The 15,939-nt window shown below is 33.8% G+C and overlaps 1 protein-coding gene across 1 annotated transcript in view; it reads right to left on the minus strand.

Annotated features, from left to right (window-relative positions):
• The window catches only part of LOC106129430 (hormone receptor 4), a 29,565-nt gene extending 13,904 nt beyond the window's left edge, over window positions 1-15,661 (minus strand). The window contains exons 1-2 of the mRNA XM_013327987.2: window positions 15,277-15,661; window positions 4,386-4,490 (exon numbers count right to left, since the gene is read on the minus strand). Coding sequence (XP_013183441.1) covers window positions 4,386-4,490; window positions 15,277-15,292 — 121 coding nt within the window. The 5' untranslated portion in view covers window positions 15,293-15,661. The remainder of the gene's footprint in view (window positions 1-4,385; window positions 4,491-15,276) is intronic.
• Window positions 15,662-15,939: the final 278 nt, after the last annotated feature.

Genomic DNA, 15,939 nt, shown 5'->3' on the forward strand with positions numbered 1-15,939 from the left:
GCTAGGCCGCCTAGATAGACGTCCCGGTTTGATTACTAGTTGTTATGTCGGCAATGCTAACGAGGAGTACTTATCTAAACTAGAGTGGAAAGCGGCCATTTCTCAGGTCTATTTCGTAAGGGACTATCGGTTACTTAAAATTATACTTAGCGTAAAAAGCTGAAGTTTCAAATATGCTCGGCGCTTATCAAACGTTAAGTGGATTCTTCTTAAATGATGAAAGCACAACAGGCGAACAACAATGACGGCGCGGTGGTTGCGTAATGTGCAACTCTTTTATTTAGACGGTTGCTCGAGGCGTCCGTTCGATCGTTGCAAGTCCGAAGGTCGCGTGCGGTCACCGACACGATGAAAAATAGGTCACACTCACACCACAGCCCCTACCCTTTCTTCTGGCGAGGGCGCAGTGGAGTGGGCCGACACGTGTCGCTATGCCCGGTTCTTACTGTGAAATTTTATATGGACATGGATATTTTTCCAAACACGTGTTTAATATTAACGTTTACTTCGTAAATATAAAAATACGAGATAATTAATGTATTTTAAGAACTAAACCATTAATTATAAAAACAAGAAATTATACAAATATTTGCATTGATTAGATTAATAATTACGTAAAAGATACCTTATAAAATACTTTTGTTTATGATACTAACTATATTTTCAGAATTTTCTTTAATATTCAGTCACCGTAATGTTGGGAGGTTTTCACTATGCGTGCGCTGACGCACTACTATGGCAATTCAAACTATTCTTATCAGTAGACCTTCAGTTTACGAGAACAACGACACGAAAATTATTGTAACTTACTATTTTTCGCAATGGAATTCCCTTATCGACTAACTGAGTTTTACCATTATATACCTATACAAACCATTCATCGAGAAATCAAAGGTATTGAATTGTAATACTACATACTTTATTCATTCTGCTTTATTTTTCAACTAGAGTGCGTCAGTGCAAAACGAAAAATCCCATATTTTCTGAGCTTCAGCTATATATTTCAGCTTCATATTTCAGGAAATTCCTTATATAGTTTCTACACAAAAAAAAAACTCAGGTTAGGTTGTGCGTGGATATGTCATTCAATTAGTTTCCAGTTTAACATCAGTAAAGAGTAAAAACAAAAGAAATTAAACTTGCTTTCGGTTGCGGTGAGGGGCATTTCTTCACGAATTATCGTTGTTTCTTAAAATGAAAAAAGCTGAGTAAAACTGTCACAGGAAAAAAACAGTTATGGTTATTAACGTGTGCTGTAATATTTACAATGATTTTTTTACCTTATAATTAAACTCGAAAATTTATTGTTCGGATAAATGTTTAGACGAGTTTAATTGCAAAAGCGGTCAAACTAAGAAAGTCTGTGAGGTAATAGTTATTATACTTATATTAACGGTAAACACATCGATGCATACAAGTTAATAAAAAATTGTAGACTTCTTCACTTAAACGATAACGATGATGTTTTGTGAATAATTTGCGAGCAAACGTTATACAGCTTTTCCTATTGTCTTAGTATTTTGATAAGATTCATGAATGCAGTCATGTGATATTAAAAAAACATTTAAATATTTGATACTGGTTATTAATCAATATTGGTTGCTGTCTACATAAAACCATATTAGGGGCAACGATGTTGTTTTCAATTCAAATATCTTAATCAAGTTTACGTCATTGCGTCCATTAACACGTGTTTTCGCTGTTAATGATAATGCTCATATATTTTCTATGTCAGTATTTTACTCATTCAGTCAACAGCTTAACAATAAATAATAATCAAGATTGTATTAATAAGTTAAAGACATCAGCTAATATCTGATTTGACAAATTACCAAGAAAGGGGTGCCTCATAACTAGTAAAGATTAATAAATACAACACACTTTTATCAGCCGTCGCTAGCACTTTTTAACATTCTTGCTTTTTGGTCTTGATGGATGTGAGATCTTAATGGTCATTTACTTTCTTCCTTGGTCACTTATTTTCTTTCTTCTCGCGTAATAATTGGTTGTGTCCTCACCTGTCCAGAGAGTGTCCGAAGTGTGCTATGGTACCGTGCAACACAAGTTTTTATTCCAGCACCAAAATCGTACACCGACTATGCAGTTTAAAGCATCTACAAAGTAAGTTCACTAAATTCAGTTTCTGCAGAAATCCGCTTAATTATGCTTAAGTCACCAAATCCGCCATGCACGGTCTAAAATAGCTGTAGGGAAGTCGGTTCATTAGGCCAGTGTCCGAATAACCGTCTATTAGATTATACCGCTAAGGAGCGCACGCACAAACAATGCTTCTCATACAGGGCGACACTGTGACGTCACTGACGTCACGCTCACGCCCTCAACGCGTCACACCCCAGCTTCGCATGAATTCGCGTGAAAATATGATTTGCTATTCCCGATACTAAAAACAGCATCGAATAAAATGGTTATAAAAATACGTTTGATATTTTTTTACATTGAACATGTAAGTGTAATATTAACGTTAGGTATCCCCATTTCTATTGTATGTACTTATAAATATTGACAAAATTTATCTTATTGGTTCTCTGTTATTTCTGTACTATCTTCGACATGCTATGGAATCATATTGAATGATAGTGAATTACCTATAATTAACAATTTTCACTTTGCGTCGTTAGTGTAAAAAAAATCATTAAAAGTCGTTGCAAAACCACCTTATGTTTTCGATTACTCCTCGCATCTTTCGTTTTTGTGGCGTAAAAAAGGCTATTCATGACTACGGAACTACTTCACGCCTCGAGCCAAATGTAACGTTGTTGGCAGTGAATCTTTCTTTCTCTCAATGGGTTATTCATGAGGCCACAATAGTAATAATTACGGTAATGTTATTTATTACTTTCACCTCTATACAAGTTTACGTAAACTTTCTTCGCTGTGACTTTAAGTTATGTCATAGTTATGTAATGAAAATCAATTTATAGAAGATTAGCTTCCTACGAGTATATCTGTGCAGTTTAATTAATCTGTAGCGGGAGTGATGATTCGGCCCGACCGCCACCAAAGGGAAGATCTTCCGCCAGGCTAGGCGTTATGCCTGGGGAACCGCGGCTCCGACGATGTTGAGTCGGAGGTTGTACGAGTATTTATGCTCCAATCCAATGTCATCTTTGAAATCGCGATTTAGATTCCTCGCTGCTATTGGTTGAGCGCGTCAATTTTTCCGCGATGATTGACAGTTGCTGTGTGATTGGATGTTGTGAGAAGTGGCGTAGAGATGTAGCCATAAATCATAATTTTGAGTATATTAATATCAATATTATATCAATATTTTCTTTTTATGAAATAAAGTTACTACTACCATCTACTTTTCTTGATTATATCAATAGGTGCTTTTTCGTAACAATATCAATAGGTCCAATAATATTTCAGGTAGCTATTCTCAACGTGCACGATATTGCGCGGGTCGAAGAACCGGACTTTAATTTTTTCGGCGAGTGAAAGTTACACCATTTCTCGCATTGGAACCGGCTCTCTCGCAGTGATGCCGATTATTCAACTTTCGTCTGATGACGACGATTATCAAACACTAATTTGTTTACGATTTCGTGTTGTGTAATATGGTTTATCAATTTTTATTCTAATTTAACCTTTTGACATTGCGATCGATTAATTTATTGATTGTTTATTGGTTAACTTGTAAGTTTTCAGTCTTTTGTCATTTCATTGAGATATTCTAATTTTAAGTATATAATATTTATTTATATTTTAGGTATCTAATGTTGCATCGACTATTATTCACCGCTAATTCCAATAAGTTTAAAATTAAATAAGGACCCACGGAACGGGAAGCATTACTAATTCATTTTTTAAAGAACCAATTTATAGGTTTATGAGTAATCACGTCATATTATAAAGTTAAAAGAAAAATATTTTCACTGTCTGTATATATGCGATAATCTCGTTAAGAGGGTTTTCTGAGAAAGGTTTATTCTTATAAATGCTACCCGTAACAGCAAAGCTCCAGGGCAAAGCTAGTTAATAATAAATAACAATAAATGGCTCGGCAATGAGTACCACTAGTTGAAAGTGACAGTGGTTCGTGCGTTGAATTGATTGCGACTGTCTAAATTTTATACGCAGAAAAGAAAAATAGACTTCTGAAAACTCTGCAATGTTCTTCTTTAAGATTTATAAGACGTGTAAATTAAATATCTAACTTTTATATACAGGTAAATTTACTGATTGCACCAGCCTTGCGTTGGTGTGAGTCAGTAATTAGGAGATTCTAAATTTAATATTCTTTCACAGATGCCCGGGATATTTGACAAAAATCGGTTCAATATTTTCAAATTTTATCAATGACATACATTACGATACGGAAATAAAGTATATAGTATATGGATTAAAAAAATAAAAGGACTTACCATCGCTACTACATCTAGAGTCAACTTTCCGCCTCTTTAGTTTGAGGTCTTGGAACAGACTCATATTGTCGAGGTCACACGGGCCGCGGCTGAGTGTCATTATTCCTGTGGACAAAATAAAAGCAATCGTTATAAAATTTTATATAAAAGAGGAAACCGATTGGCATATCGACTACCTTGTGCACAAGCATAAAATACAAGGTCTAGTTTTAAATTTGATATAGTACGTGTTGTAAGTACTAGTGCAGAGGTGTACTAAAAGAGACTTTTCGATCTTTTTATTTGTACTCGATCCAAAATTATCGGATATTTTTGATAAAACGCATGGAGCCGATATTTCCCTATATTAAAACAGAAACAAACACAAATTGAGCTAGCCCTATAGTGCATTTCGAGACTTTCGAGGATACTTATTCAACGATCCATAAAACAAGTAGATAAACATCTAAGAATACCAGTATTATTAATAACTGATATGGAAAGGCTAGTTTGCGTCGACTTGAAGGGGTTATTTGGAATTAGCAGAACTTACCCTTATAGGTTCAAGTGTACACAAAGTTAAATATAGTGTGACGCGAAGAATTAAAAGAATGAAATGATTTTGAAAGAACAAAATTAACAATATATTTTCTGATACACAAATAAAACACCGCAAATTACACTAAATTAGTAAACCTGTTATTAAACTCAAATGTTTCTATGTTAATTACGCTACATTTTATCGATACCAAAATAGAAACGTATGTAAATAATTCAATCCATAATGATCGGTCAATGAACTCATCAGAGTATCGATTCAATGTAATAAGGGCTCAGTTCCTGGAAACGGTAATGAATTTAACGGAAACATCTGAAGGTGAACTTGCATATTACAGATTCTGCACAAAATTGTACCTGTAATCAAATTGGTATTCGTGTTGAAATATATAGAACTACATGTATCTATTTTCTTGCAATTTGATTACATTGTTCTTGGAATAAATAAAAATTTAAATTAAGAAAACAGTAGAGAACGTTAACATGTTGTTCTATAATTTAAAGGCATTTGATGAAAAATTAATATGTCTGTCACGATATCTGAAAGGAGACTTTTGTTCAGCAGTATTATATATTCCTTGGTAAAAAAAGTTGAGATAAATTTGGTTCACTCACTGTAGTCTGGTGTATACTTAGGTCGTTCAGCGTAGAACGGTCCGGAGACTCTTGGGTATCGGTCATACATTTTAAATAACGTTTCACATTAAATAAGATTGGGTCCAGATTATTAAGTTATATATTATATGGCAAGAACTGTTCTCTAACGACAGATTTGATGTATGATAATTTTTTTGTTGGATCATAATTTATCATTTTCAGTTTTCAATGCCAATGGTCACTAGTTCAATGCGTAACTACAATATTGCGCTGGCGCATGCAAGTTTTATTTAAATTCAGCATTTTCATTGTGCTACATAGACTGTTTTATAGCTTCGATAACGTGGGACGAGATTTTTAGTTGACGTCAAGGTGGCGTAATAATAGTAAATTGTCAATAAAAATGCGCAGGATAAACATGAGTGACGTTTATTTTTACAGCGGTGTTATCGTAATAGTTACGTTTTTCATTGTACGGAAACTCCGTATGCAAAAACCAAATATTTAAACTTAACCGATACTATATATTTGGATGAAGATATAACCTTAATAATGTTTAATGTTTTGTTTATCTTAAGCTTTGAAGAAAACCATTAAATATTATTAAGGGAAGTAGGGTTCAAAAATACAAAAAAAAATCTTAACAAAAAAGTTACTGAACGTAATAAATATAAACTGCAAATGGAAAACAAAAAATTAAGGTTGGATGGCATACTTACAACGTTAATATAGACATGCAAATATCATACCTACATTCCCTAATTTCTTGGTTATTTACAAGACTAATTGTTATAATACTGTTAGAATGACTTATTTAAATCTCTAACATATTGCGCTTTTATTAACTGTGCACAAACAACAATGTTACTCTCGTGCAGATCTATGAATACCGTATATTTGTAGCTTATAGTTGGATATAAGAGAGCTATTATACAAACGATATGCGATAGTACGTCAACAAGTACCACGAGTGAAGCTGACTATTGGATGTACAGTTTACAGAAACTCAAACAAGCATGGGCAAATATATCATTGAAATACATACTAATACTATACAGTAGATAAAAAAAGATTTACATTAATTCTAACTAAAAAACTAGCGGATTAATTTTGTTTGCATATTCCCAGCGTAGACTTTCGGGAGTAACGTAGACTCATACATACATATATGTATATAATCATGTCTTTATCCCTTGTTGGGTAGACAGAGCCAAAAGTCTTGAATAGACGGTAGGCCACTTACAGCTGTTTGGCTTAATGATAGAATTGAGATTCAAATAGTGACAGGTCGCTAACCCATCGCCTAAAAGAAGAAAGTTAAAAAGCCTGTCCCGTAGTAGCCTTTTACAGCATCCGTGGGAAAGGATGGCACGGGAGAGGGCCGTAGGATTCTTTTATTCTAATATTATTTCATCTTAAGGCTTGGTCCTTCAATCTTCTCAAATCTGTCCCAGGCCAACTCATTTTTGACCTTCTAATATATATTTTTTCCATGACAGAAGATGCATGAAACATAAACTTCTTTTTGAAAACCCATGCAAGCGATGCCCCTAGCACTCTAAGTAAATAATTCTTAGGTAGTTTAATGTGTTGTTGACGGTATTAGTCGCGTCACGAGTCACGTAAACGGATTTCGTCATAATGACCGATATCGATTCCCTCGTAATCAACGAGGGTTCTTGAACTCGGCGGTCGTTCGGTTTTGCTCCTGCAAATAGATCGAGCATCGCAGTTGAACACCCGATAGTGTTGTTGTTGTTGTTAAAATTTGCATTTAAAAAAAAACTTAGTCACAGAAAGATTAGGTAATTTACATGACTGCACGTACTTTAATCTCTGATATTACTTATCTGCATTTTAACTAAACTTCTTCTCTTCTTTCAAAACGATTAAACCAAGCAAGGAATTATTATAACCTATTCTTGTGTAAAATTAAATAGGTATATTAATGTCAGAATCTTAACATTGGCCGTGAAAATGGAGACGTAGGTAATAAAAGAAAAATCGCACATTGCATTGATAAGAGATTGAGTCATATCAATGCAATGCACGTCAATGCAACTTGTGTCCGTGCACTTGAAATATGCGGAAATGGTGACGTTCGAAATTTTATTGCGTAATTTTAGTAACAAGAGGTAATAAAGACTGTAGTGTTAGTCATTACCATTATATTAGTACTTTTTCTACCAGGTACAAACAGGAAAGCAGGTTTCAGCAGGAGTCACGATCTTCCTACGACCATAATTCAAGAGTTTGGTTGACAGTTTCATTCAAATTATCATCCATAAACAAAATTTCATCACTTATCTGTTCAGAATTATACATAAATATTTGATCACGTTAACTTGATATTTGTTTGTATATTATGCATTATATTTTAAACTAGACTTCATGTAAAATGATTTATATAAATCTTTTTACAATCTTGTTCCGAAAGAGTTCAAGTGCCAAGGTTAACATTTAACATTTAAATAACCCATTTTCTCGTCTATTATTTATAGGTACTTTATTGAGCAAGGCCGTGCTAGATGGATTTGTACTAAAGATTGATAAATAAGATAAAGAAATAATGCTCATAGTCGAATCGACAGACAAAGCACTTACAGATTTTTAACATCTTTCAATTTGATTGCATTTATTTTTCCGCCAGATAGTTCCGTATTAATTTCTGTAATTGTAATTATCTTTTTTTATTGATACATAAGTTTAGTTAGTTTAGTGTTTATATAAAAGGTTTCATATTTTAGAAAAACCACCTTATTTTATGAATATAGGAGTTATTAGGGCCTGATGACTAAATGATAGATTAAGAAACGTTGTATGAACAAAAGAAGTTTAAAATTATTATTCGTTCAAAACAATTCTATTTCGAAACGGAGCGCACGTGCAAATTATTTTAGTTGGAGCGTAAATCCAATAAGAGTGCAATAATCTTGAATTCTATTTCATCAACAAAGATAAACGAACTCTAGAGTCACCCAAAATAAACACGGTGAGTCAAAGACCTTGATAATGGCGTATATATCGAGGCAATGAAGCATTCGCGGTCGCGGTTTTTCAGACGTATTCTGCACAATATTCGCTACCTTATTCCACTTGTTATTTTTTTACTCTTTACGTCTTTATCTCTTACAGAGGATCCAACAGCCTCAAAAACTAGCATTTTATTGAATAAATGTATAAATAAAAAATAAATAATAATAAAAAAGTATAAAGTTTAGATAAAGGAAGAAGAATCATGTTTTCCTACACTGAAAATAAGGTTAACAATATTTGTTACCATATGTATTGAAACTTAACATTTTGTGAATAATATTTCATGTTTAAGAACTTGGCTAAAAACTATTTATATCTTCTTAAAATTAAAGGTCAAATTAATTTGATTTCCGCAAATATTTGCGAAGTCATAATTTTTATTATATAAAATGGTTTTAAAATATATTTTTGCATTATAATTTTGGCGTAGGTAATATAATAAATGAAGTTTACATATAAGGTTATATGTTATATAAATAAATATTTCCCATATTTTTTAAACATTAAAATAAGGTTTATAAAAATAATTCAGTAAAATTTTGGTTATGTCATATATTTTTAATACAAAATATAGTCTTTGATTTATGAATGAATGAATGTTTTTAAAGAAATAGTAAGGAAACTGACTATTTAAAAGTAGTTCCTGGTGTAAAGACGCTATCTTGACTTGCTGTGCTGAATCGTAATGGTTCGGAATCTATTGTGCACGAAGCAAAAAATAAGGGATTGTGGCAAGTGAAAAGATGTAGCCTGTTATCTCTGCCTACCTCCCTAGAATAAAAATGTAATTTTATTTATACAATTCTATATTTCTCGCAGTATTAGCACACTTAGTACAATTTGAAACAAATAAGGTGACAAGAACAGGGTAAAAAAATTACTTTAATATCGAAGCATATAAGGTCAATGCTTTTAATTATTCTTTTTATTTTTGTATGTCTAAGACATCCGCGCGGAAGTTCCACATATGAACAGAGGTGTCCTCATTCAGGGTCGTTGGATGGTCGACAGCCTAAATCCAACATTTGGCATTGTTTTGATTATTTGAGTTTCTTGATCTTGGCCATTCAATATGCATCTATTAAGATAAGCAAAAATTAAGACTTCAAATAATTATACTCGACAGAAAAGGAGAGATTGCTTTAACCAACCTTTGAGACCTTTAAATTAGAAGCATCAAGCAAGAATCTTAAAAAAATAAAAAAAAAGAACTTGTTTATTACCTGAAGTCATTTTTTTTTTCATACGTTTACAGGGTAAGGTAAGATTGGTTGAATAAGATGTCAATAAGGTAAGTAGAAAACAACATAAAGGTTGTCTTCCACAGTTTCTCACTCTTTCCACACACTCTTTTTAAGCCACGTCTTTATTAGACAAAGATTAGACAGAGCCAACAGTTTCATAAAAGATTGAAAGGTCACGTTCAACTGTGTGGCTTAGAGATGGAATAAGAATTCAAATAGTAACAGGTTGCTGGCCCATCGCCTAAAAGAAGAATAAAACCTAAGTCCAAAGTCTATTAGCCTATCCCTTAGTCACCTTTCACGACGATCCGACAATGATGGAGTGGTCCTATTCTAAAGTGCCGGAAACCACAAGGCATTACATTGATTTTTTTAGAAAACAACGATTTGTGTTTTATGTATGATCTCGGATATTTAACTATATTTATACATGACGGTTAAGCCCTAAACTGGTAACAGACATTATTATAGACAAACACACCAAATATTTTGCCTTAATATTAAATATTGTATTAATAATGCTTAAAAAATATGAATTTAAATTTTGACAAATGTTCTTTAGGAAACGACATGTGCGGAAGTTTTACAAGTGGGCAGAAGTGTCCTTGTTCGGATCACTGACAAGCCTGACCGTTGTGATATTTTCATTATTTTACACATCTAATACAGAGAGAGTCACAGAGTCGATGGCCATATTTAGCCGGATAGCTTAATTCAGAGATTTCGCATAATTTTAGGCAATAAACTATCATTGCCTAAAATTATCCCGAATTATATTTTGTTTAAATTCATACGTTTATATCTTACATTTTTAAATGGCATCTGCAACTAAAAAGTTGTTTTTGGATCATGGATTTTCCGTACAAATATCAGAACATTAAATTTATATTTAACTCCAAAAACTTTTGATATTTCATAACCTTTATCGCTATGATCTTTGAACCGCGACATTGCATTCATTCACCGCGGAAACTTTCAATGTCATTTTTTGCGACCCTCCATATTGACCAGACTACCTTATTAGATCATCCATATTTATTCAAAACAAGGAAGCTGCGACTGTCTGTCTGTCAAAGTAGTCTTAGGTTATAAATATTAAATTTTCGGTTCAAAGTAGGAAGTGTTTAGTCGGAAGTATTTGGAAATGGACTATCGAGGCACATGCTTGTGAATGTCAAGGCGCAAGCGCGGAGGCCGCAGACAAGGCTGCCAACACCACGGCCGAAATCTACACGAGCCGTTGCGGGATTTCAATTTTGGAATCTAATGTCTAGGAGGCTAAGACACGCACGATTAAGTTTAGAATATTGTTGGCTCAAAATGAGGACAAAACATGACAGAGATAAATTTTGATCGCAGTATTTAGTGAGTTAATACAGTTGTCTGTGCAGTTTTCTATACGACTGCAGGATTTCATAAAGCAAAACAATTATTGATGTAACTTTTGTAAAATATTCAATTAAAACAGCCTTGTCACGCGTTGATGTCTTTTATTCTGAGCTGTGAAAATTTTATTATTTTGAAGAATACACTAGTTAGTTCATTAACTCTGACTCTCACAAAGAATTACAAGAAATCAGAATGTTTAAAATCCAAGAAGTGATCTTTTGAAATGGAATATAAAAATAATATTCGTTGAAATTTCACATTCATTCAGATGATGTCTGCAGATTTTTTTTAAAATTCCCGTAGAAGCACAGCCGCTTGCAAAGCCTAGTCTAACGTAAACAATCGAGCACAATCCCGGATAGGCCTCAGCTCCGGTCGGTCGTTGCGCCGAATCGGGCAGTCGGCCTCGCGTCGCCACTGACATTGCCACCGGAACAACAACACTTCCTGGCCTTTACCCGACCGATTGAGATGACCAGTTGGAACTCGTTTACTTCTAGGTAGTACGGACGTTTTTAATTTGGCGGGTTCACAACTTTATGCAAACGGTAAAATCGATTGATGGTTTGGAGTAAGTATTCTGTGTAGAATGCTATCGAATAAAAAAAATTTTTTTGGCATTTGATTGGCATACGTATACAATACTTCCTATCCTTTACCCGGACGATGGAGATGGCCACTTGGATCTTGTTCACGTTCACGTTTTTGGCTATACGGACCACTGTAATTAGGCGCGTTCACAGCCTCAGCAAAGAGTGAATTCGATTGATGGTTTATAGTAGGTAACTATTTCGCGTAGAATATTATCCATATCAAAAACTCGGTCCCAGGATTAGGATTTGAGTCAGGATTTCGATGTCAAGAATAACATATACAATTTTAATTATTCTTTATTTATTTGAAATGAGAATGAGTGATTTTAAGTTTTGTAAAAGAACATTTAAAACTTAAAATTGCAATGCAATATTTAAACTAATCTTGACTTACCTTCAGGCTTTGATTGATCTCTATTTTGGTCAAATTAAATTAGGGTTTACTTTGCTCCAATTTGAAGACAATTTTATATTCACTACTAGCGCGTGCTCTATAGCAAATACCTACGCTAACTACAGGTATTTTTAGACGAGGATATCTTGTGCATGCTTTTTAGAGGTAAATCAAGCAATGCTATTTTTAGAAATAATATCCTCATTTCTCGGCTATGATTGCTTTTAATCGAAGGTTTTCACAGATTTTTTACACAAAGTTTTGTAGAGTTTGCAATTCATAGTACATTTCGTATAACTAATTAGAAGATATTAATTGGAATACGTATAAGTGGCAAGCATTGCTACTTGGCCGGCGAACTGCTACTGTATCTGTTACATCTATTGTTGTAATTATCTGTTGTATTGCTGCTGTTGTCAGGCGTTAACTTATAATCTGAGTTGGGTTCAAATCTCGTGTTTGTCATTGTAACCTGGTGTTCAAATAAACGTAGTTTCGCATATTCGACTTAAATGTTTCAATTAAAATTAATAAAACATTGTTCTTTTGGGGTATTCATTAGTTTCATCTGGAAAACAATGAACAATAAAGAGGCTATTAGTTTGGATAAAGCGAAACAAAGTTATAGGGATCTTGAAAAGTGGAAAGATATAGTCTTTGTTTGTTCTACTCGTACTCTGGGGAATATAATCCGTTAAAATCATAAAAAATCATTGTCATTTTGGCCTGTTAACGGAACTGAGGTAAAAACAAAATGTTAATCTAGTTCATGTATTCATAGCGGCGAACAATGCAGTTTCTAACAAGCGGGCATACACGCCTATTACCATTTGAACCCGACATCCACCCACCACAATGCTTTGAAAGGAAGCAGTGACATTCGGTAGGTACTCTTTTCGCTTTCACCGTATTGGAAAGTGAGCGTAAAAAACGTATTTCGGCAACAGCAAAATGGCGCGGGAGCATCGACCCCGGCGAGTCGTAGACCATAGACAAAGGGCGGCCATATTGTGACGAAAGTAAAAGTTCGGCCATAATAGAACGGTTATGCAGTCACGTTTGTGATCCATGAGATGATTTGCGAATGTCACGGTTATCGAGTACCCGCTTTGTTTCGAAATATGTTTAACCGAGTTATTTTTAGATAATTTGTTCAATTCAATTTGTTTTTTTCTTAATATATCAAAATTACCAATTTTGATATACATATATATTAAGGAATTATAACTAATTCGTAGTTAAGATTCTATAGGAGCCATATTTGACTCGAGAAAGGTAAGATGAATTGGCTTCTACTTCCTATATTAATAAGATTGATTCATAATTATTTTAAGACTGCTTTGCCTTTCCTTAGTTTTTTTTTACAAAATTTTCATTTTGTTAAACAATTATTGAACATAAAATACAATGCGGAAATCGCTGTAATATATTTTTCACAATAAGATATTTAACCAATTGCGAACGTCAAAAATAATGATCATTTCATCGATCACTTTATACTATGCTCTTGAATACCTCTGTTAGAAAAGTTTATTTTTTACTTACAATACAAGTTGACGTCCCACTGAAAATTATGTCGCTTAGAGTACTGAGTTTTTTTTTAGTTACAACCAGCTAACTATTTTAGCTGGTTATAAAGGCTTTACTGAGAGAAAAATGCACCGAGCAAATGTATTAAAATTATAAAAATAAATCTAAAATCCTTACTAAAAATTATACCTACATGAAATCTGTAATATAACTAAAAGCAACAATAAACAAATGTCACCAAAACAAAACAAAACGCAAAAGAAGTTTTAAGCTACATTTTAAGTACATACAACATAAAAATTACACTAAACATTTAATTGCCAAAGTTCCACATATAGACAAGCTCTAGTTTACTTTCAAGTTCATTAGCCTGATTCTAAACTGTTAACTTTGTGGGAGTGTACTGATAAAGCCAAGTCCGGAAGCGACACTGTTACATGCTCCCATTCCATTACAAACTATTGACACAATGCCATATGCAAAAACAATACAAATTTGAATTTTTCTTTTTGAATTGTTTAAGCCAAAATTTTTATTCGCGATTAAAAATTGATGGCATTGTGTATATACATTTCGAAGTTAAAGTTGAAAAAAATAAAATAGATAGAAAAATTAGCAAAGTTATAAATAACTCTAGCTTGTATAATATAGTAAATATGTAATTTGAAAAACATTTAAGTATTTGTTGGTGTGAAGTCTATCGGGTGGAGAAAATATGGGTCTCTATGACATATAAAATAACAAGTTTGTGTAACAATTTAAAAAATACTCGTAATAATAATAACCAGTTTTTTTTAAATACCAATATTGATCTGAACCACACATACTACACCACACGCCATAGCGCACTCGTAGCAAAGGCTACGAAATCTCGTAGATACTTGCTACGAATGCTCTACAGTAGTTAGAGCGAACAAAAATAAGGTTTTGTTTTTTCAGATTTTAGTTCTTAGAATTTCAAATAATTGACTAATGTTTTAAAAGCACACTAATATAATAGATAGACATGCCATTAGTTAAATTACTGATGATATAACCTAATAAATAAATAATTCGTTCTTCGTTAAAAAATAATAAAAGTTATTTATTGATGCACTCGGTTGTTAAATATGATAAAATATACCATGATAGAGTATATGTAATAGTTTTTGGTTGTTTTTTAATTCTGCTATTAAATACTAATTACCCAATTATATTTTTTATGACTAACTTTTATAATCTTACTCTATTTGAGTAAAATTCCCACTTAACATTTTTATTGTACTTATAATTATAAATATATATTTAGTGTCATAATTTAAGTGAGGTATTTTTTGGATTATGAAGCTACGGTCGTAACTCCAGCCGTAGCAGTGACTACGGTCTACGAGAGCTACGAATTGTCGGTGCTTGATTATCTATTATTTGTTTTTGATTGCATTTGTTTCGTACTATATATGATTTGGTGCAAAGAATTTGTCTTTTGATGTATTTACATAATTAAATTCATTAATATATGGATATTAATTGGCAGCGATATTGTTAGTCGACTCAATGGAAATGTTAGATTTGATATTTTATCAAATATTTACCCATTGTGGATGTCATCGTCTGCAGTTGCTGCGCATGCGCGGAGGCGTCCAGCGCCTCGTCCGACCCCAGCTTGGCGCCCGCTGACAGCTTGTCAAAACAGCTAGCACATCACACAAAGTTCCATCCAGTTTAAGATGCACCGATCACCTTTTTAATTTGCGTCTCCGAAAATTTTTCGATACACCAACTCTCAGCATAGTTTTTCAAACACTCGACTTCAGCATGCGACGGGTGCACTTCCTGCGGAACGAACACATAAGTGGCGCGGGCGCGGATCGCAGTCGCGTCGCGGTCGTTTGCGCGCTCTTCGAACCTCTAGATTCGGCAAAATCACGATAACGACTGCGCGCGAATGTCGTCATGTCGAAATTCGAAACACTTTCACCTAAATATTCCGCCTCCGTTTCGGCGGACGCGGGCGTCGCTCTCGGCGCTCACGCACACACCGTCCGCACCGTCAGTGCTCAATTACGTACGCTGTAAAAATTGCGTCAGTGTTTTTCGTAGCCGACCTTACATTTGACGAGTACACTGCCGAAATATCGTTATCTCTCTCCGATGTTCATTCACCGTTACACGAGATGTCTTTTGTTTCGTTTTTTTTATCTGCTCGTTTCGTCGAGGACGGGCGTGTGAGTGTGCGGATTTCGATAGCGGGGTCG

This window comes from Amyelois transitella, chromosome 4, assembly GCF_032362555.1.
Source record: "Amyelois transitella isolate CPQ chromosome 4, ilAmyTran1.1, whole genome shotgun sequence".
In the NCBI taxonomy this organism is placed as follows: Eukaryota; Metazoa; Arthropoda; class Insecta; order Lepidoptera; family Pyralidae; genus Amyelois; species Amyelois transitella.